Source organism: Heliangelus exortis, chromosome 3 (genome assembly GCF_036169615.1).
Source record: "Heliangelus exortis chromosome 3, bHelExo1.hap1, whole genome shotgun sequence".
Lineage (NCBI taxonomy): Eukaryota > Metazoa > Chordata > Aves > Apodiformes > Trochilidae > Heliangelus > Heliangelus exortis.
Window position 1 is genome coordinate 4,199,345 of NC_092424.1, and position 25,986 is coordinate 4,225,330.

The following is a 25,986-nucleotide window of genomic DNA, read 5'->3' on the forward strand; positions in this document are numbered from 1 at the left end:
AATGCGGGCGCCATTTTCTGCGGGGCCAGCCTGAGCGAAGCCGCTGGGACCAAAGCCGCCGCCGTGTCACGGCATTCCCTACCCACCCTCCCCGGCCCGGCCCGGCCGGTCAGGCGGGTCAGTGGCGGAACGGGCCCGGTGACACCGGGGGTGGCGGGCATGGGACACCGTGACTGCCCCGCCGGACGCACCTCCGCCAGCCCCGCCTCAGGACTACATCTCCCAGCGTGCCTCGGGCGGAGGAGGAGGGTTGGCAGAGGGGCTGCCGTAAGAGCCGCCTGCTCGGAAACACCGCACTGCGCGGGGCTCTCCCCCGATTTCGCGCACACAAAGCTCGATCTCCCGCTCCGCGACGCCACAGCCCCGCACCGCGACTGCGAGGCTGCGTGCGGCGGGCCGGCTGGCTCTGCTTGCGTGACTCCTTGCAGTCAGGCAGCGCTGCGGGCGCCCCGGTGTGGCGGCGGGAGGGCGGCGGGGCGGAAGCGCGTTGCCAGGGGGACGCGGCCTGGCGCGGCGGCGGCGGCGGCGGCACCGAGATGAGCGGCAAGGAAGGTGACGGCGGCCACGCGTGTGCCTCTCCCTCCCCTTCCCCCCGCTCCCCCTGCCCGCCCCACGCCCCGGTGCGTGGGGCAGCGGCGGCTGCGGCCCCCCTCAGCTCGCAGGGCATGGGCCGGGCGCCTCTCGGGGCCTGCGCCGCCCGTTCTCACCGCCGAGGGGCGGTCCGGGAGCGGCTGCCCGGGGCCGGGGGCTGTGCCAGGCTCCAGAGCCCCTGAGCTTCCCCTGAGGCGGTGGAGCTGGGGAAGGGCGGGGAGGAGGAGGCGGCGGCCCTGGAAGCAGCCGTTCCGCTCAGCACTGCCCCGGGAGGGAGCGGATCCTCAGAGGCCTCGCTCGGTTGGGGCTCGGCGGGGGTGACAGAGAATGGGGTGGTAGAAATTTTCTCCTTCAGTGGTAGAAGAGGAATTGCTGCAGCCACAAGCTGGCTTTTTCCCTTTTTATTTTTTTTTATTATTTTTATTTTTTGTAATTAAACCTAACTTTCTGCAGTCTGTGTTATTTTGATCCTCAACTTGCCGCTTATTCAGTGGAATTTTTTTATTTTTTTTTCCCCTGCCCTTCTCTCGCTCACTTTTAGGAGGTTGTTTTTTCCCTGCAGGTGATGATGATGTTCCCCAGCTTAATGAAATGCTCTGCACTGGTTCAGGGGTTGGGTGTCTGTAAGGGGTTTTCAGCTGCCACAGGAAAAACAAAACCCTGAACTCGTGTCCCAACAGAAAAGGAGGAAAAAATGATTTTCAGTTTCCTCTTTTAGAAAGTAACTACGCCCACTTCTGGTTTTTTTTTTTTTGGTTTGGGATAATAAACAATTAAACGGAAACATTTTAAAACCCAGTGTTCGTCTGTAACTTTTAAGTAGTTTCCTTTTGTTCTTCTTTTAAGGAAATGGAGAGAGCTCCACATACTCAGCAAGGTAGGATTGTGTGGAGGAGTTTGCCAAATTTTGGCCTCTGTGGGGAAGACAAAGTGTTCAGCTGGAAAGGAGGCAGCCACAGGGAGGAATGGGATGAATGGCACAATGAGTCAGGCCTGGGAGAAGGAAGGACAAAAGGAAGAAACAGTACAGAGCATAAATCAGTAGTGAAACAGGGTCCAAAATGAGTTCTAGGTGAGGGTTGGAGGCTGAGGAAGAAGAGTAGAAAGGAGAAGGGAGCAGCAATATCAGGGTGAAGAATCTAAGTACCTAAGATGCTCAACCATACCTGGATGATGGGAGTCTACTTAAATTATGCCTTCTGCTTTTTCTGGTTGCTGGGGACCCATGGCATAAGTAATTAGAGTAATGAAAACCTTGTGATTACAACTCCTGTCAAGTTAATGTTGAATTAAAAAAAAAAAAAAAAGGGGGTGGGTAGGAAGGTCAAATCCTTTTCTCTTACAGAAAGAAAACATAAAAGCAGGTGAAGACCTTACAAAAACCCAAAAACCACTCGACCCCACAAAAAACCTCATCCTCCCACACTTATCCTTTGAAATTGGCAGGATTTTTTCCTAATTTTCAGTAGGAGTGTGGTGGGAAAAGTGTCAAGTTAACATGGAAGGTGGTGGCAGGTGGTAATAGGGTTCACCCAAGATACCATATTCTGTCCTGTAAAATGTGGCAACTGTCAGGGATTTTCTGAAGACAGCATCCTGATGCTGCTCACATTCTGTCAAAACTGCTCAATTTTTAAATTTTTTTTTTTTTTGTGTATCTTCCATTTATAGGATCAGGTGGGTTCAGGAAACGAAAGCATGACAACTTTCCACATGGTCAAAGAAGAGAGGAGAAAGAGAATGTTAATCCTTCCTCAGCTGTGATGACATCTTTTAAATGTGAGTAAGCATTTGGAAAACCAGATGGTAGAAAAATGGTGTAGAAATTGCTAGGAAATGACTAGAATTTAGTGATAAACCAGCGTTTTTTGGAGGAGAAACTTGAAATTGGGTGGACTCAGGCTTCATACATTTGGAGGGTGGTGTTCTGCTTTTTGTGGAACAAGGTGCTGAGGGTGGGATTTCTCATGGCTCCACCTGACTCATCATGAGCTCCCTTTTTCATCCTGCCTGCTCTTCCCTTCTGCTGACCCTGATACCAGGAAAACATCCCAAGTTTGCAGCCAGACATAAGGTGACTGAGCCCTTCAGAGCAGAAAACTGAGATCTGCAAAGATGTAAAGCAAAAAATCTGAGCCAGGGAGAGAGGAGGAGGAGGAGGAAGAGGAGGAGGGAGAAGGAGGAGATAGCTCCCTCTGGGGAGACTGAGAAGGTTGACCTTAGTGCATAAATGACTTTAATGTAAATCTGGATGCATTGATTTGTGAGTTGGGAGCTGCTTAAACATGCACTTTTTAAAAACAGGAATTTAGCTAACAGATGTAGACACTTATTTCAATTTCAATGCCTTCTAAAATGCAGTTTATATTATAGTTTCTTTAAATACATGTCAACTTCCCTCTAACCAAAGTGGTTTTATAGACTTCTGCACAAAACCAGATTTAAGCTCCAGTAAATTTAGTTGAACTTTCTCATTAGGTAAAACTACCCAAAGTTGAGCTTCAGAAATGAGAAAGCTTGAGAGAAGAAAGAAGATGATGCAGTAAAGAGATTAATTCTTTAGTGTAATTTTTTTTCCCTGAAGCTAAGGAGGGTGAAGAATAAAAGCTGGATGGCTGTTATAAATCACTTCAACATCACTTAATTTCTTTGCTTTCTTTAAAATAGATATTTATCTTTTTTCTGTGGGAGTCAGCCTGGCAGATAATTAACCCCTGAGCTTTTACACTGAGTAGTGTGCCCTGCACTTGAATTGGTCAAGTGTACTTTCAACTGTATTTTTTTACCTGTAGACATAACAGTTTATCAAAAGGTTCCTATTAATCAAAAAAACAACAGTTGTTTCCCTCATGAGGGATCCTCATGAGATCCATGAGATCTCATGAGATCCAGTCAGCAGTCTAAATTTCAGAAAGGATGTAAGGGAAATCATCTTCTATAATAAGAATAATGATTAAAACCCAAAGAGTATTTTTTTTCTCTTAGTACTTTAAATATGACACTTCAGTGATACAGAGAATGAATGGTATCATGGTCTTTAATAAAATCTAATTAAAATAAAATTAAAAGGTCTGGTTCTGCAGAATTGTGGGCATTGCTAATATTGAAGATCCTCACAACAGTGAATCTTTTGGTAGATTTGACACCGTCTCTCACAGCATCCTTGTAGATAAGTTGATCAAGTATGGGTTTGGTGATCAGGTAGTGAGGTGGATCAGGAACTGGTTGAAAGGAAGGAGTCAGAGAGTTGTAGTCAATGGGGCAGAATCTGGTTGGAGGTGTGTGACCAGTGGAGTCCCTCAGGGGTCGGTACTGGGACCGGTGTTGTTCAATATCTTCATCAACGACTTGGATGAGGGTATAGAATGTACCCTCAGCAAGTTTGCTGATGACACTGAGCTGGGAGGAGTGGCTGACACACCAGAAGGCTGTGCTGCCATTCAGAGAGACTTAGACAGGCTGGAGAGTTGGGCAGGGAGAAACAGGATGAAATTCAACAAGGGGAAGTGTAGAGTTTTGCATTTGGGGAAGAACAACACGATGTCCCAGTATAGGTTGGGGGCTGAGCTGCTGGAGAGCAGTGTAGGTGAAAGAGACCTGGGGGTCCTGGTAGACAAGAAGATGCCCATGAGCCAGCAATGTGCCCTTGTGGCCAAGAAGGCCAATGGCATCCTGGGGTGCATTAGAAAGGGTGTGGTTAGTAGGTCAAGAGAGGTTCTCCTCCCCCTCTATTCTGCATTGGTGAGGCCACACCTGGAGTATTGTGTCCAGTTCTGGGCCCCTCAGTTCAAGAAGGACAGGGAAGTGCTTGAAAGAGTCCAGCACAGAGCTACTGAGATGATTAAGGGAGTGGAACATCTCCCTTATGAGGAAAGGCTGAGGGAGCTGGGTCTCTTTAGTTTGGAGAAAAGGAGACTGAGGGGTGACCTCATCAATGTTTTCAAATATGTAAGGGGTGAGTGTCAGGGAGATGGAGTTAGGCTTTTCTCAGTGGTGACCAGTGATAGGACAAGGGGTAATGGGTGTAAATTGGAGCATAGGAGGTTCAAGTTGAATATCAGAAAAAATTTTTTTACTGTAAGGGTGACGGAGCCCTGGAACAGGCTGCCCAGGGGGGTTGTGGAGTCTCCTTCACTGGAGACATTCAAAACCCACCTGGACACGTTCCTAGGGGATGTACTCTAGGGGGCCCTGCTCTGGCAGGGGGGGTTGGACTAGATGAGCTTTGAGGTCCCTTCCAACCCCTAGGATTCTATGATTCTATGAAGTTTGTAAATGAACTATCCAATGAGGGAATGTACCAGTCATCATTCTTCAAGTCCCTGGCACTATGATATGAGGGAAAATTTCTTACTGATGGTAGTTCAGTCATGGATTTAACTCTCAGCATTTGGAAGAGACACCAGTTAGATACAGGAAAGATACAAAATATCAGATGGAGAATTTGTGACTTAAGATTTTCAGAAGATAGGGGAGAGCAGAAGAAAATGGGAAGAACCAAGGTTTCTTCAAGGTGATGAGAAATAGTTCCTTTGGTATCTTGATTTAAACTTTGCTTGCCAGCATACTTAGATGTTCTTCTAAATCTTGGTCAATACCTTAAAGAATGCAACCTCTTGGCTTATTTTCCCCATCCTCTCAAATGGATGCCTTAACACCTCTGTTATGCTGGAAATGTGTTTGATTTGTTACAAGTGTCTGTTAATGGTTGTTCAGTGGAATAATGGCTTATAAAATGTTAATGTTATCTGTAAAATATTCCTAGTTAGAGTTTACATCCCTACTTGGGAGTCTTATTTTAAGCAATCTCACTTTGCTTTAGTGCTTCTAGTTCTTAGGGGTATTAAAATACTTGACTTAAGGCAAAGTCTAGTTAGGATGTGAAACACAAGCTTTCTTTTTACTAAAAAGTGCATTTTTAGCAGTATATCTGCCTTGGTCCAATGCCTTGGTTGGTTGTTTTGGGGACTGGTGAGTCTTACTAATGATGTAGGCACTTATTTAAAATTCATCTTGCTGAATTTTGAGTCCCTTTCCTGAACAGCAGTATTGCAGAAGAGGTTTTATTAGTTAAAACCAAGTGTTTCACCTTAAAATTGTTTGGGCTGCCATCATCACTGCTGACCTAACTAAAGCTGCCTGATTAAACCAAGGTGATATTCCTGATGAATCTGCAGCAGAAATGCACCTGGGGGAAAAGGCTGGGGGGGGTTCCTGAGCTGTTGGTGGAGCACAGGCTCTCTGCCCTTCTCCCCAGCTGAGTGGGGGTGATAATTGTGCTCATTTCTCTCCTGATTCTGCAGCTTTCCAGCTGGAGCTGGACACCAGGCACGATAAATACGAGCGCCTTGTGAAGCTCAGTCGTGATATAACCATTGAAAGCAAAAGGACAATATTTCTGCTCCACAGGTTTACCAGGTGAGTCAGGTTGACCATCAAAGTGTTGACAGAACCCTAGAAGCTTCCTGGAGGTGTTCTCTGTGTTCGTGATGCAGAGCTGCAGTGTTTTGTTGAGGGGAGTTCAGTTAACATCCCCTAAATATCCTTTAGGGTGGGTTTGAGCTAATGAATGCCCACTCCAGTTAGAGAATTAAAAGATGCTGGTTTGGGTTTACTAACAGGATCAGAGTAGGATCTGGAGATCCTACAGCAGGAGAGAGTTTTCCAGCTTTCAGCAAGCTGGGAGAGAAGAGCACTCTCCCTTTCCTCAGGCTGCCTCTGCAGTTACTTCACAATTTTCCTTTTTACTGCCTCACCTGAGGTCATCAATGCAAAGAGGAGGTGGCCAGGGTTCTGATGACTTCAACACATATTGCAGCCCAAGAGGTTCAAATGGGAAGTTTTGGGCTTCTCTGTGTTCTCATGAGCCTTCAAGCAATCTTTGAAAGGCACACACAAACTAGAAGAATAACAGGAAAATCTGAAGCCTCTCCTAACCTGTTGCATAAAATGTTTATGTGCCAAAACACTGGTCTTAACATGCTACAGTTGGAACAACTCTCCCTGTTTCTTTTATTTTTTTAGTGTAATTTATTTTTTGTTACCTAGCAGTGCATTTCTGCTGTAGTAGTAACTATTTATAGTTCCCATAGTACTAACAGTTATAAACAGGGATTAGGAGGTTGTCCTTTTAACTTGGTGTTCTGCAAAGAGGCATTGTGATAATTCTAGTAACTGCTATAGCCTTGACTGGAAATAGCTCATCCCACTGCAGGGGCTGGATAGCTGGGAACTGGAAGAGGAAAGAACAACAAAAACCTCCTCTTTATGCTGAATTTCAGATTCCTGTTTTGTAAGATGTTCCTGGGTTTGTGAGAGTTGAAGCTTTCCATGCTGTATTTTCATTTACTTCTTGACTTTTTTTGCTATTTTTGTAGCTTTACTTTTAGAAACCTGCTTTTAAATGTTTCTCAAGACCAGTGTATCAGTAGTTCCTTAAATAGACTGTAAACTAATATACCATATAGATTATTTGAGGGTGGGGGAAGTCTAAAGGAAATTAGATAAACTAAACTTTAAATGCCAAGTATATATTGTGGTTGTGAATCAGATATTTCAGCTGTTCCTGAATAGCATAGTCTGTAATTACTTCCTAAAAAAAAAAATCATGTGTAGAATTAGATCATGTATTGTATTTTGCAATACTGTAATGTCTTGCAAAGCAATATACTGTTTGTTTTATTTTTTTTTTTTAAGAGGTCAAAGGACTTCTGCAAATAATGCTCGTTCTCCAAAATATGGGGTTTTTTTTAAGCCTTTGGACATGTTTCTTATTGTTCTTACTGCAGCAATAATAAAAATTCTAGTCTGGAATAAACGTGATGTTACCAGAACAGTTTTGGGCTGGTTGATTTATTTTCACAGTAAGAATGTACAACATTCTAGAACCAGCAGTAGTTGTCTGCTAAAGTTAAACTGCATCTCATTCCAGTGCTCACTTTGCTTTTTCCTGGAGCCTTTGAAAAATGTATTGGTTAGTAAAAAAAAAAAAAAAAAGTGTAATATTTTTTAACTGTTTGCTTATGCTCTGAAAGCTGCTCTTTCAGTTTCTGTTTTCAAATTGCAGTGCTCCCAATGGGGAGGAAATTCTGAGTGAGTCTGAAGTCAAACTAGATGCTGTCCGAAGGAAGATTAAGCAGGTGGCACAAGAACTGGTTGGAGAAGACATGTATCAGTTCCACAGAGCTATCTCTCCAGGTAAATTATTTAAAAATAGGGCAAGTGTGCTCTTTTGCACTAAATTCAGTTGATGTAGCACTGGCTCCTCCTCCTGCAGGTCTGAATTTGTCACATTTCTGTGGTTAAGATCAGGACTCAATCTTTTTTGTTAGCAAGGTTAGCTCTGGTATTAGAGAGACTGTTGCCCTACAGTCTTCTGTAACAAAGTTTTAAATGGGAAACTACAACTGGAAGAAGTTGGACCCTGACCCAAACTGAATTTGGGAGTAGTTCTGCTGAATGTACTGACTGGAATTCTCTGCACACTCATTTACCCCACCTGAAGGAGAGTGGGAGGAACTGTTTTGTGGAATGGTCCCATTTTGAGTTGGTGAAGCTCATGAGTTGATAAAGGTCATGAATTGAAATCTTTAGATAAGCATTTTCTTTGTTCTCAGGACTCAGATTGTGTTTCTGCCTCTGCTACAAGCATTAAGTCAGAGTTTTTATGTGTTTCAATCACATCTTTTGCTGCTCCTCTCTGCAAACAGCAGCCTTTGCTAACATCCTCAATACCAACTCCCAGGGTTTTCATGACAAAAGAAGAAAGGGTGACAAAATGATACTAGTGCACCAAATAATAATAATAAGGGACCTGAGAAGTAGACCCTGCTGCCCATCTTTCTAGCAATCACATGTGCAGTGTCCCAAACAAATGCCTGAACTTTGCTGGTTTGTGCTAAAATAGGAATCTGCAGCATCTCATTGCATTTCTGAAGTGAGAAGAAGGAATGGCTGCAGCTTTACCTTTTTCCTCTCTTCAGGTAACATGAGCAAGTCTGTGGTATCTCATCAGTTGTGTAGTCCTTTCTGGCCCTGACATCTTCCTATTTTTCTTTAATTCTTGCCTCATTAAGAAGACTATCTATAAAATCCAAGTGAAATAAGTTGCTTCTGTTCCATTTCTGTAGGTCATGCACAGTGGCTGTTGAGTTCTTCCTCTGGTACATGGTGCTCCTCTGTGAGGGAAGGTTAGGCCAGCTGGTGTCTATCGTGCATGTTTGTCAGGATGTGTGTCAGAGGAGCTGTGTGGGTGTCACTGAGAAGGCAGGGGCTACTTTTAGGCATTTTTAAAATGAGTTCATTTATATGACAAGCAGGAAATGCAAACTTTTAGCCAGAGCTTTCCTCTTACCTTGTTCATTAAATCCTCCGGTTTCCAGTTGCTCATTGGGATGGCAAAAAAAGGAACATGCAGGCTTGAAGACTTGTAAATCCTGATCATGCTGAAGCTAGGACCAAGGAGGTGTCAGGGATATGAAGATGCTTGATGTCAGGGTTATGAAGCTGAGACAGGAAGCCTAGAGACATGAAGAAGGAGGGGACAGTTAGATAAAAAGCAATTCTGAGAGGGAATGCTTCATTCCCCCAGCCCCCACTATCTCTGAAGCACTGTAATTGGAAGGGAAACAGTGATAAGAGTTAAGAATGTTGCTTTTGGTTTTGGTTTTAAGTGTAGTTGTTCTTTAATTGTTGCTTTGCAATTTTTTTGCAGTGGAAAAAGCTTGCATGCTTCCTTGAAAATAAATATAGCTAGGAAAAGTGCTAGATCTTCTCTCTTTATGTATTTCCTAGAGCTGTAAGTCTTGTTCTTCCTTTCACCTAGTTTCCAATTCTCATTTTGTATTTTAAAGAAATTCTGGAGAACTAGTTAAAAATCTTTTTATAAGCAAAATCATTGCACTTAAATTGCTTTTTTTTTTTTTTTTTCTTCAAAAAAGAATAAAGCAACTCCTGTGTCCCATATCTCAGAAGCAGCCTGTCCAATTAACCTCAGACTTCCTAAAAATATTCTCCTTTGTCTTGAAACCAAACATGAAACATCCTCCTGTTCCCCACCCAACCTCTCACAGAAAGAGTAAAAGGGATCAAAATGGGGCTTGCAATGGAAACCATGGTGTCAGCCTTAACTGGGGCATCAGGGCTGTCTGCAGAATAAAGCTGCCTAATACACATTTTATTCAGTATAATAACTGTCAGCCTATAAATAGAAGAGTGCTAGGAGTATAATGCTTGGGAATATTGTTTGCCACTTGTAATTGTTAACTGCTTTTTTTGGGGTTACTCCAAGCAGTTGTTCTTTTGACTTGAAGATAAAACAATTCTGGCAGAGCACTAAAGGAGTTTCATGCTTTCCCTCATTAAGAATAGTGCTAATGGCACGCAGGACATTTCCCCAAAGGACACTTGCATGAGCACAAACTCTGAGTATAGCACTAATTGAACAACAACAAAAACTGATGACTGTTTTCTACACGTTTCTTAACAGTACAGATTGTCCCAGGGGATGATTAAACAAGCAAACAAAGAGATACTGAAATAATGAAGTCGGGTTTCTTTTTTTTTTTTTTTCTTTTTTTTTAATGCAGAGCTCTTCATTTGTTATGTTAGAACGTTCTGCTTTGTTGATATTTTTAAAGCTTTACTATTTGTAGTATAGAATTCCTGCCCCTTTGCCCCACTTTGCAGTGTATACCTTATATATCCTGTGAGGAAATGGGGACTGTTTCTTCAAAATTGTTGTGAGACCCTGTGCAAGAAGAAAACTGAAAAAGATTGTGTGAGTTTATGAAAGGGAGGAAGAAATTTTTCAGGATTTGATATATGTATATGTCTGTTTGAGTATTTATATATGTATATTATACATGAAGTATATATAAATCTATACACATATATAGTATATTTAGCTCTAAAATACTCTAAAAGGAAAATATCAGTAGGGAATATCAGGGAAGACCTGTATGAACTGTAAAAAGAAGTAGGGTTGCTCTGCTCCATGTTGGGATTTATGGAATTATTCTAAGCATGTTCTAAATCTACTCTGCCCAAAAAAAAAACCTGTGTTATGCAGAGGGAAGCTGAGAGTTGCTTCATCAGTTGGCAACGTGCAGGGTTGCCTGGGGTATCTTTTTAATGTGATTTTAAATGAACTCTCTTGCTGTTTGAAGACTCACTTAACTTTATGTCCCTTAACAACAAGGGCGTGTAAAAGAATTATAAGGTTTTTGAGGTATTAAACTTTTTTATAAGACAGCTTGACTGAGGAGCCTCCTGCAGTGGTGGTTTTTGTGGCAAGTTTTCACCCCACACTGATATTTTTATAATGAAGTCATCAGATTCTTCCAGGGGCACGTGTAGGTGTGGGATTATCTTCCCAGCTGGTGGCCCTATGGAAGACAAAGCATGGGATGAGGAGCCCATCATTTTTTTGGGACTTTCTTCAGGAGTGATGATGGTGATGGAGCTCCAGAGCTGTTGGCTGACCTTCCTGCTTGCTGGCTGCCTGTGCTAGGAGCAGGGCTGTACAGGGAGAAGCCCATCAGCTCTTTATCATGTCTGCACTTGCTCTCAATAGGATTAGATGGCAAGGCTGTAAAATGTCAGCACCTTGTCAAAACTATTGCTCTGTGGCTGCTTCTGCTGCTGCTGAGATGGGGAATTGTGTGTAAAAGTTCAGCACTGACGCAGTCTAACACATCATTTATCTTCTGCAGGCACTATTTGTGTTCTAAAAACATGATAAAATGATCTAATGGGGCTTATTTCTGTCTCCTGGCTGAGCCCATCTCGAGGCACTTTAAGGTGTGTAATCAAACTGCAACAAACTGGACTGGACAAAGTCAGTGAGGTGGATGCAAAGGAAATACTTAAATTGTGCTGGAATACTGGAATACTATTTAACTGCAGTATGTAGGACCACCAGGTATAATGTTGAAAGAAATGCTATGGAGATGAGTGAAGTTTGTCCAAGCAGGCCAGATTTCCACATAATGATTTCAGTCTTACCTGGATTTTTTTTTTTTTATATCTTTTTTTTTTTTTTTTTTTGTGTGTGTTGTTCCTAACTGCTTCACTCATCATATGAAAAAAACATCTCATACTCAAGCTGTACTCAAGCTACCTTTGTGTTTGTAAACACCAAAGTAGTTCTGAAATAATCCCAAGGGTTGTTCTGCACATCAGGAACAGTAGAAATAGGGTGTTGTTTTCTTCTTAAAACATAATAAAAATAGGTGGTGTATTTAATCATAATGTGGCAATACAAAGGAAAGGGTTTTTAGGGCATGAGGAAGGTATCATGAACCTTAAGCCTCTCACCCAGGAAAAGACTTGAATACACCTCAAACTTGAAAGGAAAGCCATCCATGAAGGAAGCAATCAGGTTCCTACAAGATGGTGGGAAAACAGAGTAACACAGGAACAGGATGTAACTGAAGAATTAAAGTTAATCTCTTTGCTGTTGTGGGTGAGAGGTAAAAATGCCAGAAATGGAAACAAAGTTTCCTGATTCTACTGGAAAATTAATGGAATTTGCAGTGAATAAGCTAATATTTATCAGCTCTAATTTTGTTAATTTCTTTGCTTCTCTGCTTTGTTACTTCTTCTGTTTCTCTGTTCTCACATCACCAAGTGGACCAAAAACTTTAGACTGATATTTTTTTTTTTCACCCTGCAAGTTGCTCAGTTGAAGCTGGATACTTTCAGATTGTTGTTTTTGACCACCCTTTGATTATTTCTGGTTCATGTTTCTTTTTCCTAGTTTTTTCCTATAGTTTTTTTCCTATAGGTTTTTTCCTATAGGTTTTTTCCTTTAGGTTTTTTCCTTTAGGTTTTTTCCTTTAGGTTTTTTCCTATAGGTTTTTTCCTATAGGTTTTTTCCTTTAGGTTTTTTCCTTTAGGTTTTTTCCTATAGGTTTTTTCCTATAGGTTTTTTCCTATAGGTTTTTTCCTATAGGTTTTTTCCTCTAGGGTTTTTCCTATAGGTTTTTCCCTATAGGTTTTTCTAGTTTTTTCCCCACGGGAAGTGAAAAATCAGCAACCATAAAACCTCACACTTTTCACTTTCTGCTGCAGAGTTTAAATGTCCATGTTTAAATGTCCCTGCACCACAACTTAAACCTGGGGAAATGAATGTGAATTCAGAGGTGATAAAACAGGGCATCCACTATGTGAGCTCTGATTATCAGCTGATCCTGAATGATCCCTGAGTTCAGGACAAGCCACACATTCAGCAGGAGCCCATGAGGGCAGCACAGATCAATACAAGAAGATGATAAAGATGCTTTTATCCTCCCCTTGGTCTAACTTAAGACCTAAATAATGTAAATTCTTGCAGTGCTATTATAGCAAATATTGCAGTTATTTACCTGGCAGTCTCAAGCCAGTGGCTTCTTTGTCTTTTTAGCAAATGGAGGACATCCTGTGCTCTGGCTCAGGTTTTTTGTTTTTTGCCCCTGCAGCTGTTAACATCAGTCATTCACAGGCCTGAGCTCTCCAGCCTGCACAGGAACCACGTGCAAAGAGAACATGAGAGAAGACAAATTATGAACCTTTTTTGTTTGTTTGTTTTGTTTTTTTGTTTAAAATTACCCAGGGGAATGTGTCATAGAGGAACTCCATATCAGGAAACAACTAGTGTGGCACATCACCAGTAGGTTTTGGGTTTTTGTTTTTTTTTGCACTCGTGGTGAGAAACAGGAGTTAGGTGAGTGGTGCTGGACCTTTTTTTTTACCATCTCAGCAGCTCTGTATTTCTGAGGATAAATGGCCACCATTGGTACTTCTGACATCCCAGGGAGCTGGGGCTGAAGCAACATCATCTTGAGAAGAACTTTCACTGGGGTTTGGACTGCAGAAACTGTGTTAGGTGTTATTTCTTCTTTGATGAGAAATCATCTGAGTCAGAGCTTCCTTTTTGTGGTGTCTTGAACACTTGCCCTGAGGAGTGTTGAAAGTGTAAAAATTGCCTCCTAAGTGAGTGACTTAGGCTCTATGTTAATTATCAAGGCAATTGGAGGTAGTCAAAGATCAGGAAGACTACTTGTTACAAGAAGAGTTGGGGGGTTTTGTGTTAATTTTTAAGTATTCATGTAGAATATCAGCTAATGCCTAAATTTTGGGGGGCAGTAAACAAAAAAAAACCCTTCAGAACAAAATAATTGGTTACAAAAGTAACCATGGCACATCCCTCAGGAGCAAAAATGAAAGCTTGTGAATTTCTCATCCACACTGAGCCATCTGTAAAAAACCAGCATTTGTCATAGGCTCATGTGTTTCAAATCACAATAACAAAAAGGGCTTAATTAAACTGTTTTCTGCAATATTAAAATATTCTTTTTTAGTTCTCTGCAGGGTTTTTGTGCCTGTTTGGGGAAATCTGCCTCTCATTTTTGCCTATTAAATAGGCAATTTGTGTTTACTTCTGTAGGTGTTAAGAAAACTAATTTGGGGATTACCTTTTCCCTAAAGTTGAGGTGTGTTCAGTGTTAAACAAATTGAAACAATATTGACACTCCAGTGTCTGAAATACATCACTTCAACACAGGCAGCCAGGAGGGAACAGAACTTCTTGGTGGTCAGAGATGTGTCAAGTAGCAACTGACTCATTAATAAAGATGAGAAATATGAGAAGTTTGCATCCATTTGGCTATTGACATAATGGCAAACCAGTTTAGTCAAAGGTAATATTTTTTCATTAATAATTAGTCCAAGGTTATTTAAAATATTTTTTTCTCATGCATACATCTGGGCTTCTACTGATTACTGAGGTGATATAAAAACTGGATTGATAAAATTAAGCAGTTTGTTTATGTGGATGTGGACTTTGCTGTGGTTTTTTTCTCTCTCTCCAGTTCCCTTAAAAATTCAACTACCTGCCACAGTGCTACAATAAATACAGATTTTTTTTTTCCTGACAAATTTGCAAGCTTTTTTGTGAACGTTCATTCTAGTGCTTTTATTTATATTTGTTAGTTAGCCTCATTTTATAAAATCTATCCCTGAGTGGATTGATTTTTTTGTAAATCATTTTCACAACAGGATGTCCAGAGCCTGTTTGTGTCTGCCTTTATCCTCTTCCAGTGTTCTGCTATAAAATTAACCTTTGACTTCACACTTGCCAGCCACACAACAGTTGGATTTTCACAGCCCCAGTTATAGTTTAACTACTTAAGTTGTTACCACTTTTGCTTGGAAAAACATCTGTGAATGTCAGGAATCATTGGCAAGTCTGCAGGGTACTTAAATGGAATAGAAATGTGAAATGTCAGCTTCATCTTTATGGGATGCTGACTATATATATATATTGTTATTATTATATAAATTATAGAATTATATAAATTGTGGATAAATACTTTTAGATTTATTGCTTGTGCTTGTTTCAGTTGGTGTACCTGGTTAATTATTTGCTTATTTCACCACTTTTTTCCTTTGTTGATCAGCATGCTTTTGGAATTGGGTTCTTTATCCTCCCCATATTCTTCAGAGCTTGGGAACAAGGCCTCTCCAGTTTAACTTTGTTTTTTTTCTGTTTGGGAGTTCCACAATGATATAAATCTTTTTTTTTTTTTTTTTCAGTGTTGTGTGTGGGGCTTTTTTGTTTCTTGTTGTTGGTTTGGTTTTGGTTGGGGTTTTATAAATGAGAATGTAGCTTCCCAGCCTAAATGTGGTGATAAGATAGAGCTGTAGTTCTGATTTTGTAATTAATTTGTGGGTATTTTCACATGGCTCACCCTCTAAATAATGTGTCCCCACCCTTCATATCATGATCCTGGCAGAAACTTGCTGTGTTTATTTTCCTACCATCTTCCCTGTGATTCCTGCTCAGTTAGGGCAGGAGCCAGGTGGAGAACACAGGCTCTGCTCTGCTTGTGTCCTCACCATCAGCACAGGCTGCTCTCTGAAGAAAAACACAGAGAAAAAAGAAAAGAGGGCAAAGGAATGGAAAAAAAATGAATTTGAAAAGAAAAAGGGAGAAAAGAAGCTTATTCATGAAGATGGCAGGTAGCTTTGGCATTGCTTACCTTAAGAATGGAGAGGCATAAAATCTGTTTTAACCCATTTTTGCATTGCTGAACAGAGATTTAAGGGAGGAAATGAAGTAAACAAAATTTTAGGGGGACACTTTCACCCCGTTTGATCTGTCAGTCTGGGTTAAAAATTATGTGCATCCATATTTCAACTGGAATTAGATTCTCTTTACCCTAACCAGACTCCTACAATCAAGGTTTTTGGGTTTTTTTACTAATTTTTAATATAGAGCTATCTTTTCCTTCCTATCCTCACTTGGATTAAGTGCTCCAATGTCTTGGGTTTTTTTTTTGTTTTTTTATTGGTGGTTTTTTTGGTGGGTTTTTTTTGTGTGTGTGTGTGTTTTTGTGGGTTTTTTCGTTTGTTTGCTTTTTTTGTTGTTGTTTTTCTGTTGTTTTTGGTTTTTTGGTTTTTTTTTTTTAAGAAACCTAATTTCTTGCAAAGGATCTTAGAGAAACTGTTTAGCAGTTCTTTCTCAGAGGCTCCATATGTAGATAAGGATAATTGCCTGGGATATCAGCTGATAAGCAGGCAAGAAGAGTGCCCAAGCTTTCAGCTACAAAATCTCCTTTATAGATAATATGTGCCCAGTTTTACCTCAGTGTAACTTTCTCAGTATACAAAATAAAATTTCAAAATACAGAAGGAAACTGTCAGACTGGGTCACTGTAATTTGTCACTAGCACAAGCTACTTAATATAAAGTGAATGTAATAAAATATCAAAATATTTCAGGACTTTGTTACCTCATATCTGTGATTTTCAGAAGTGCTGGTAGAAGTAATACAATGCTTTTAATTGGGATTTTTGGTCCGTGTTCCAGAAAAAGTAAAAATTACATAAAAGGCAGTGTTAGAAACTATTCCATTCCTGGCAGCTGAGTCCAGAAATAAAGTCGATTTTGGAATAAATCCAAAACAAGAGCATGAGGGGAAAGGTATTGTTGCCTGGTGCAGTGAAAGGGGGTGGTGGTTTTTACCTTGGGGATTATTTGCTGAGAATAGCGGATGTCCTACCATTAAACTAAAACAGAACATGTTTAAACATCCTTCTACCTGCTCGTGGAAACACCTTATTTCAAGGTCTTGGGTCACTGAAGTGTCATGTTGTAGCTACTTCTGGAAGAAGGACTTTAAAAAGAAAGCAAAAGAAGAAATTTCATACGAATGTTTTTTTGCAAAGCAGTTGTGAGCAGGGTTTATCAGTCTTACTGGTAATGGTAACAACTTGGTATGGAGTTTTCTGAGTATTTACTGGTAAATAGTGGGTGATAGATTCCCTGGTTGTGAAAAGGTGATGGTAAAGGACAAATCAGACTTCATGCACAGCATCCATGTGGTGGGGTTGGACAGAATGAGTGAGGAGAATGTGCCAGGTAGGGTGGGATGGCAGGACAGAGCAATGTGTGTGCATTCATATCAGTGTGCCAATTAAAAAAATACAGAAAAACAAGTGAGTGGAGGAGCCAAAAAGCTTATCCTGGAGAAGGACAAAACACATGTGGAGAAGCAGTAAAGTGGAGTGAGCTGAAAATGCAAGTTGTGATTGATGGAGGAAACTGTTCACCAAAAAGTTTGAGGGCTTGATTTGATCTCTCTGAGAACCCAGTAAAATGCCAGGTTGATTCTCCATATGTGATAATCTTCTCCACAGACAGCAGAGAGAGATCCTTAGAGATGTTGACCTGCTGAGGGCTGCTCTATCTGGTAGCTTGTAGTTTATCCACAGCAAAATCCAAGATTTCGTAAGGAATTAGTGGCCATGTTACATCAGAGAGTCAGGAAAAGAATGGGTGATGAAATCCACCTCTCTGTAGCTTCTGAAATCCTTTAACTTGAATGATCCTGAGTAGCTTTTATCTAGAATTCTTCTATTGTTTGAGACCAGAATGTTTGGGCTGAATTCAGTTGATTAAATCATTGCATTTAATTAGCCTTGCAGCTCCCTGGGTATGTTCTGATTTCTGCAGAGCAGTGGTCAGTGTGGCTTTGGTTGCTGGATCTTTATTTTGTTTTTCCCACTGCTGTTGTTCAGCACAAAGGGTGCAGGCTGGATTGCTCTTTTAAATTACCCCCACTCACCTTGCAAATAGAGATGTTAAGGGAAAAAATGCAGGTCCCTCATCACACTTTGGTGACTGCAAAGTAGAAAGCTTTCTACAATTGAATTTTCTCTAGTTACCTCTAGTTTTTCAGGGGTAGTTTCACCCTCATCTGTTACTGAAACTTATGTTCTTTTTTATTTAATCTTTCATCCAGGTGAAGCCTAAATTTGCTGCTGCCTAAATTTGCTGAGATCCTAGCCCTGCAGAGGCTGATTAAGGATTTTAAGACTATTTGAATGGAACCAGGATTCTACTTCTGATACCCTTGAGTGCCTCCACATTTTCTCACTTTGTGCATGGTCTGATCCTGGCTCTCTCTCAATATCAAATTCATAGCATTGTCACCTCTTTTCCCCTTAAAATTCCTCAGAATGGCTTTGCTAGAGCCATCTCTGGTCCATTAAGGTCCTTTGGTGCCTTCTCTGTCCATTGTTCAGGTACACACGTGCACTGATTCTGTCTCCAAAACTATTTTTTAAACTTAGTTCTGCCATGGTTATTCCAGGGTTGTGTCTGCTTTTTTTTTTTTTTTTTTTCCTCCCAGCTTCAGATTCCTACTTGTCAACTTTTCCCACATGCTTTCTCCAAATCCTCTCTCTGCACATAAGGAAAAACTGGCAGGACCTGTGAAATCATTGTCTGAACATTTAAGCTTTTTTTTAGTTCTTTTCTTGACTATAAAGCAGACAGAAAATCACCATCTGCTGAGTAGGTAGTGAGAGGTAATTGTGGCAGGTGGCTGCAGATGGCACACAAATCTGGTACAAGCTACATGTTATCCCATCTTTTATTTCCTTGTCAACACACCAACTCCTTTTGCTCTCCTGCATGCCTTGTTTTTAAAGTACAAATTCTTTTGGACAGAGGTGTTGTTCAGTATATTTCTTTTATTGAACATCACAACCCTGTCTGGTTGATTTTTTTTTTTTTTTTTTTTTTTTTTTTTTTGGTCTGGAGTGGTTTGTAGCAACAGATGGTTTATCCTGAATGTGAACCTACATGTTTTTAGGAGCTTGTTACTAATTCCCACAAGATAGAGAAGAGGTAAATTCAGTTTTAAACAAGTATCTACCACTGCTATTAAGATGAAATGAAGAATTTTTTTTTAAGTGAGCTGCTTTGCTTTTGATTTCTCTGCAGTCTTTTTCCCTTCATTGTGTTTATGTCTTGGTGAACTTGTGAAATAATAACCTGCACTCTCTGCCATACAACTTCTGTACTTAAAAGCTCTGTTACTGTAGAATGGTTTGGGTTGGAAGGAACCTTAAAGATGATGTAGTTCCACCTCCTGCCATGGGCAGGGACACCTCCCACCAGCCCCAGGTTGCTCCAAGCCCCATCCAAACTGGTCTGGAGCATTTCCAGGGATGGGGCAGCCACAGCTTTCCTGGGCAACCTGTGCCAGTGTCTCACCATCCTCACACTAAGGAATTTTTTCCTAAAACCCAATCTCAATCTGCCTTCTTCCAGTTTGAAACCATTCCCTCTTGTCCTATCACTCCATGGCCATGTAAAAAGTCCCTCCCCAGCTTTCAGGCATTGAAAGGCTGTTCCCTGGAGCCTTCTCTTCTCCAGGCTGAACAACCCCAACTCTCTCAGCCTGTTGGAGCAGAGGTGCTCCATCCCTCTGGACATTTTGGTGACCCTCCTATGGACCCATTCCAACAGGTCCATGTCTGTTCTGTTCTGAGGGCTCCAGAATTGGATGGGGTCTCATGGGAGTGGAGCAGAGGGGCAGAATCACCTCTCTTGACCTGCTTGTCACTTCTTCTGATACAGGCCAGGGTGCCCTTGGCTTTCTGGGCTGCAAGCACACATTGCTGGCTCATATCCAGCTTTTCATCCCTTAGTCTCTTTCAGGGCTGCTCTCAATCCCTTCATCCCCTTCAATCCCTTTATTGATACATGGGGGGGGGTTGCCCTGATCAGTACCTTACATTTCGCCTTGTTGAGGCTTTTCAAGCCTGCTGAGGTCCCTCTGGAGGGCATCCTGTCCCTCAGGTGTGCCAGCTGAACCACACAGCTTGGTGGTATTGACAAATATGCTGAGGGTGCAATTGACCCCACTGTCCATGGCATTGATGAAGATATTAATCAATAGTGGGATATTAATCAATTGGGACCCACTGAGGGATATTCTGGGGAGCTGCTGTTCAGTGTGTTTCTGGGTTAATGTGATGCTTTATGCTCATATTGCAGAAGATCCAGAATGCAGTTGGAGTAAAAAGTTGATAATGATATCTGCAGTATTTTTGGTTTGGTTTCTGTACTTCAGAAATGTGCTACCTTAGACTGTGTTTCAGTGTTATTTCTGGATTATCTCAGTGTTCACTTTTTGCTAATAAACCTAAAATAGTCTCACTTAAAAAGATAAAACTGTGAGCGTGGATCACTGCTGCAAAGCTTGTGTCATTTGCTTAATTCTGCTTTTTTTGCAGGGCTTCAAGAATATGTTGAGGCAGTCTCATTCCAGTATTTTATCAAAACACGATCTTTGATTAGTGTTGAAGAGATCAACAAACAACTTGTGTTTACTGCTGAAGACAGAGGTGAAACAGCAAACACGGTAAAAGTTTTTCTTTTCTCATCTGACAAGCATCTTTCTGGGGTGGGAATGCAATGAGTGGACTTAATCATATGTTTGGCATCTGATTAATTAAGGCCAGTTAGTGAAATGGTATTAGATATACATGTGGGCTTTGACTCACTTGTTCAAAACATGTTATTTATTCTGACAAGCAGTGAACTAAAGCTGTGGGATGCATGTTTATAAATTTCACATCCTCCTGACTCTGAGGAAACTGAGCTCCTTCTGGTAAGGGGGAAAGGTCCAGGGGAGTGAAACACCAGCAAACAAATGTAGAGAGGGGATTTTTAGTGCCTGTAAGGCCTGCTGGTGTACAGTGATGTAGCAAAAGCTTCAAAAGACAAATGAATCCTTGGCAGGATGGAATCCATGACTAAAATCTTACTGCTGCTACTGAACTGGGGACAGGAGGCATTGTATTCACCTTCTGCTAAAATGCACTTCATAGATCATACCTTGGTCATTTCTGACTTTTCCTGGAGCTGCTCTTGATGCTTCCCCTCAGAGGACAAGCTTGTCTCCCATCATCTAGCCCTGCTGTTTCTTGACTTATGCTCATTAGTTTCTTAATTAATGCTCCTACCCTGCCCAAAGCAGAACTTTCTGCACAGAACCAAACTGCTGCCACTGAGCACAGCCAAGTGGGTGCAGTCTGCTTGGTGACAGGGGAGAAGAGGCTGTTTTGGAATAAAATACAGAAATGCATGTGCAGCACTGCTTGAGGTGAATTCCTGACTCTGCTTCCATTGAAGAGATTCTCCTGTAAAGCATTTCTTGTTTTTTCTTCATTCTCTTGGTAGAGTATTTGCAAAGAAGCAGAGTTTTTAGCTTAATTTCATTTATTCTTACACTTGTTTTAACAAACTATGAAGTCTGTTAACCCCTGCATACACATCCCTGACCAGACTGGTGAATTCTGGCACGTTGTGGGAAGAAGGGAACAGAGCAAAACCTGCATTGTTTCCCACATTGCCAATCCTTTAGCAATAAAAAGTGTTGAAAACTTGGATATGGGAGCAAACGGGTAACAAAGTGGTCACAGCACCAATCCTGCCTGAGTTCAAGAAATATTGAGATGATGCTCTCAGGCACCTGGTGTGATCCTGGGGGTACCCTATACAGGGACAGAAGTTGGACTTGATGGTCCTGGTGGGTCCCTTCCAACTCACCATATTCTCTGAATCTGTGATTTTCTTCATGAAGTATTATTTAAACTATTTTATTGAGTTCAGTTAATAAAAATGGATCTGAGAGAACTATACCTATCAGCTTCTTTCAGAAAATGTATTTTGAAATTCAAGATACTATTCTAAAATTATGTGATTTATTTCAATCATACAGACTATTTTTGGTTCTAGATTGCTTTGGGCAGACTGTTTAGGGAAAATTTAAATCTGTTAGGATCAGATCAGTCAGGAAAAAAAAAGGCAAAGAAATGTCAGTACAATTATGTGATAATTCTGTTGGCAAACAGAGGTGGTGGGAGCAGGGTGTATTTGTCACTGCTTTTAGAACTGAAATCTCATCTCAAGGGAACTGAAACCACATCTTAAGTGGAAGTCCAAGTGTACTGGGAGGAGATCAGTGCTCCTGAAATCAAGCCACATGGCAGCACCGTGCAGTGTCATTTCCCAAAATGTGTTTTACTTCTCAGTTCAGGTGTCAGTGTGTAACCCAACCATTCCAGACCTGCTTTTTCATCATCCTCTGCATTGCACTTTGTTCTCTTTCTGTCCTCAGACCTCCAATTCCCACGAGAAGCCAGCAGGCACGTGGAGCCTGAAGGTGACACCTGTGGATTACCTGCTGGGAGTGGCAGATCTGACTGGAGAGCTGATGAGGTTGTGCATCAGCAGTGTTGGGAATGGTGACATAGACACTCCCTTTGAACTCAGCCAGTTCCTACGTCAGATTTATGATGGTTTTACTTTCATTGGCAACACTGGACCTTACGAAGTGTCAAAGAAGCTGTATACCTTGAAACAAAGTCTGGCAAAAGTAGAGAATGCCTGCTACACCTTAAAAGTCAGGGGATCTGAAATCCCCAAGCACATGCTGGCTGATGTGTTCTCCACCAAAACAGAGATGATTGACCAGGAGGAAGGTCTTCCTTAAAATAAGGAGACTGTTGCAATGCAGAAGGAAAGAGAAAACTTTGGAATCGTGGTTCCTAGGGTTTGGACCCTTCTCAAAGCTTTTTAGGTAGAAACATGTTTAGTTTTATCTGTGAGAAGGTTGTTTGCAATAATTTGTAACAAAAAATACTTTTTATGATGTGCAAGAGAACACATGTTTGACTCTGTCCTCTCAGTGTGGATTTTCTGCATTGCTCCATTGGGTCATCTTTCAGAATGACCAAAATTTCCACTGCAACCTCTACACCAGTGACTCTCAGTTGGGCAAATCACCTCAAACTCTCGTGGCTGCTGCTACAAACACAGCAGTGGAAAAAAGGATGGTTGGGTACTGCTATCCATACACCTCTGCTGACCTTCTTTCTGAGTATTTGGATCCTGTACTCATGTAGTACCTGAAAAAATGCACCTCTGTGTGTTTCAGTTCCTTCTTGGACTTGAAACTGAGGTGGTCTCAAAGGTACCACGTAACTTAAGTCTTCTCTGATGAGTGCTTTTGAGCTGGAAACTGAAGCTAAATCAACTTTTCAGCAGTTGATAATGAAGCAAATTGCACCCTGTAAATACTGCTGTGCACTTAGGATTTGGGGGCTCTGTTTAATTAGAGCTCTGCTGAAGTTAACACTGGTACTTTGCAGCTTTGAGCTGGAAAATCCACAAAAAAATAAATTGTGGAGTAAATGTACTGGGTTACATTTTTTCTAATACAGTTTTATAGGGAGTTTGACATCTTTCTGTTTGTACATGAAAGCAGAAACCTACCTGTTCTGTTTAACATGAATAATTTGGTGTTAGGACAAACAGTTTTGGGTCAAAACAAACACAGTAAGGTGTTGGAAGTCCCTTCTGTTTTGTTTGTGCTGCCCTGAGGACCCCCAATGGGCTTGAACTGCTATAAGTCAAGCTTTAAATCTCTGTTAGCAGGAACTATTACCATTTACCTATGGAAAGGAAACTGCAGACAGGACTAAGCCAGACATTCAGCCTTCCACATTTATCTTTGAGGTGGGTATGTCACCACTGGCAAAAAATCAGGGCTTTCTGCTGGTGTTTGAAGTTAGGAAAGTCTGATAATGTACATTCTGCTAAAGGAAAACAGATAAAACAACACGGTCTTGAGACTCCAGGAAATAGGCCTCCCAGCTGCAACTGAAAATACTGCATGTTTTTGATTTCCACTTCCATATGCTGAGATACTGCCAATATTTTCCCAGGAGCATGTCCTGAGTAGCTGGGATTATCTGATAGGTGGTTGGGAATGGGTAGATACATTTCTGTCACGTTTTTTCCATTGTTTCCACATAAAGCAATATGTGGTAGGTGGAAAAAGAAGTGGCATTTTTCCTATTGTTTAATACTATTTTTTACAATAAATTCTGAAAAGCAGTCACTGCCTGTACATTGGTCCTTTTGCCTTTCAGTCCCAGCTGTAAATAAGGGTGTAAGTTTCCCACCATGCAGGATTCACTTGGAATTTTCAGTCCATTCCTATATTCTTACTTGGAATGACATCTTATAATCCTGAATCTCTTTTTCTCCCTAACTTTTGTTCTCTGAAGTCTGAAAACTACTCAGGGTAGAAACTTCCTGTGATCCTCTCAAATTAAAAAACCCTCAAAGGATTCAGATGACAGAAGAAGTTTATTGCTGGAATAAATCTGTGAAGGTACCCACATTTTTTTACATCTCTTTTGGGGTTTTTATCTACTTTTTTTCCTTCTGATGAGAAGAAGGGAAAAAAGGACACTTAGTAGTAATGGTTTTGTTGTGTTTTTTTTCCTCAAAAAATGTCCTCAACTAGTATTTCTTTGGTGCAGGTAAGAGTCTAGTTCTCTGTCTTTTGGCACAGCCAAATTTACTGCAAGTAATTGCATGTCAAGTGTATGTGTGTGAAGAGAAAGCAGATGGTTACTAGAGGTATTGTGTGACATCAAACAGAGCTCTGTCTCTTGTCTGTCCTAGCAGCTGTCAGGCAGAATTTGAAATCTTCATGGAGCAGTTTGGAAAGGGATGAGATGCACTCCAGCACGTGGCAGCACTTGGCCAGGTGAGGTTCTGCCTCCAGCCATGGGACAAACATCCAGTGGCCACTGCTTCAGTCAAACAGTTCCTGCTTTTGTGCTGGCACTCATTATTTTCAAATTTCAGGTGTCCAAAAAGCTGGTTTTTTCCTAGCAGCCTTTAGATGTTCTTTCAGAAAATACATATTGGTTCTAATGATTTTGAGAGGGAAATTTGCTCTAATCCAGGGAAAATTTTTTAATGACAGAGGGGATTTCTAAACTCCAGGCTGCCTGCCTGTAATCAAAACTGTGAATAATTTCTAACAGGGAGCAAAGTGTATGTGTGGCATATTAAAACACCAGGGGAGATGGGAAACAGCTAATGGCCTGCAAACCTCCTGCCCATGGAAATATTTCCCCCCCCCCAAAAAAACAATGGCACTGGAGCTATTTGAAAAGTGACAGGCATTTATCAGCAAAACAAGCTGCTAAACAAGCAATGGCAATTTTCCCACTTCTTATCCCATTGCTCTGTGGAGCTATTGATATGCTTGGTCTGCAGCCAGAAGAGGACTATGTCATAGCAGATGTTTCATGAGGGCAGCTCTGTGTGCTGAAAAATCATCTGTATTTCTAGAATCTCCTTTCTCAGAAATGATTTGTCTTCACGGGGCCACTTTTGTCCTGATTCTTGATTTGCAATAAGGAAAATAAACTCAACTGCATTTAGCTTTCCAGAACTGCCAGAGAGGTTATGCAAGAGAAACTTCCTGTTGACAGGACATGTGTGTCTGTCCATTTACTTGGAGTCCTGATTACTTGGATTTTCAGTGAGTTTACTGAAAATCAAAAGCAAATAAAATGAAAGGTAAGACCTTTTATAATATTTAGCATATTAAGTGCTTTATGTGGATTCTGGCACTGCCCACAAAGAGTTTGCAATTTAAGAGTAGGCAAAAGAGCAGCCCAGGCAAACAAAAGGAAGATGGTGGAAAGGGAAGATGAAGTGACAGGGTTTTTACAGGCATTCTGACAGGTTGGTTTACCACTCCCCATTTCAGAAAAAGAAACCTGCCAAGCCTGGAGAAAGTCTGGAGTGTGACAGGAAAGGGTTAGTTGGGAAAGGCAAAGGCAATGGAGAGGCAAAAGGGAAGGAAGTGAGGTAGAGACAAAGAGGGGAAGAGTGGCAAGGAGTGGGACAGCATGGAGGAAGAGCAGGCTGGGCTGCAGGACAGTGGGTGCACTTGTGAGGAGGGTGGGACTGGGGAGGACGTGGGACAGGAAGACAGCCCTGCAAGAAGTTGGAAACAACACTTCAAAACCAGGTGACTCAGCTATAAAAGACTTGGAGTTGACTGGAGGAACTGAATTGAAAATGACCACAAGGTTTCCAAAACATCTGTCAGCCTCTTTCTATCTGTGTCGCCAATTTAGGGTCATAAATAAGGGAAACCTGGTTTTCTGAGCAGCTGAGAACCTGCAGGTCCTGGGCTGAGCAGGGTTTGCAGGCTCCCAGCCATGGTGCCACAAACCAGCAAGC

The 25,986-nt window shown here is 41.4% G+C and overlaps 1 protein-coding gene across 3 annotated transcripts; it reads left to right on the top strand.

The window, feature by feature from the left end:
- Positions 1-279: 279 nt before the first annotated feature.
- On the top strand, positions 280-23,829 carry TSNAX (translin associated factor X). 3 transcript variants are annotated; one of them, XM_071738960.1, is made up of 7 exons: positions 280-552; positions 1,438-1,476; positions 2,263-2,370; positions 5,895-6,009; positions 7,658-7,788; positions 20,160-20,287; positions 22,049-23,829. In XM_071738960.1, the coding sequence occupies exons 3-7, from the start codon at positions 2,355-2,357 to the stop codon at positions 22,421-22,423; spliced, it is 765 nt and encodes a 254-aa protein (XP_071595061.1). In that variant the 5' UTR covers positions 280-552; positions 1,438-1,476; positions 2,263-2,354; the 3' UTR covers positions 22,424-23,829. The 3 variants fall into 3 exon arrangements, with proteins under 3 accessions (XP_071595061.1, XP_071595059.1, XP_071595058.1); XM_071738957.1 differs by having other exon boundaries at positions 521-552; positions 1,438-1,468; XM_071738958.1 differs by lacking the exon at positions 1,438-1,476.
- The last annotated feature ends 2,157 nt before the right edge of the window (positions 23,830-25,986 follow it).

Bases quoted from the DNA above. Each gene is read 5' to 3' on its own strand.
- TSNAX (XM_071738957.1), top strand. From the start codon at position 1,441: ATGGAGAGAGCTCCACATACTCAGCAAG. The intron at 7,789-20,159 runs GTAAATTATTTA...CTTTTTTTGCAG, and splicing joins CCACAGAGCTATCTCTCCAG to GGCTTCAAGAATATGTTGAG. The intron at 20,288-22,048 runs GTAAAAGTTTTT...TTCTGTCCTCAG, and splicing joins GAGGTGAAACAGCAAACACG to ACCTCCAATTCCCACGAGAA.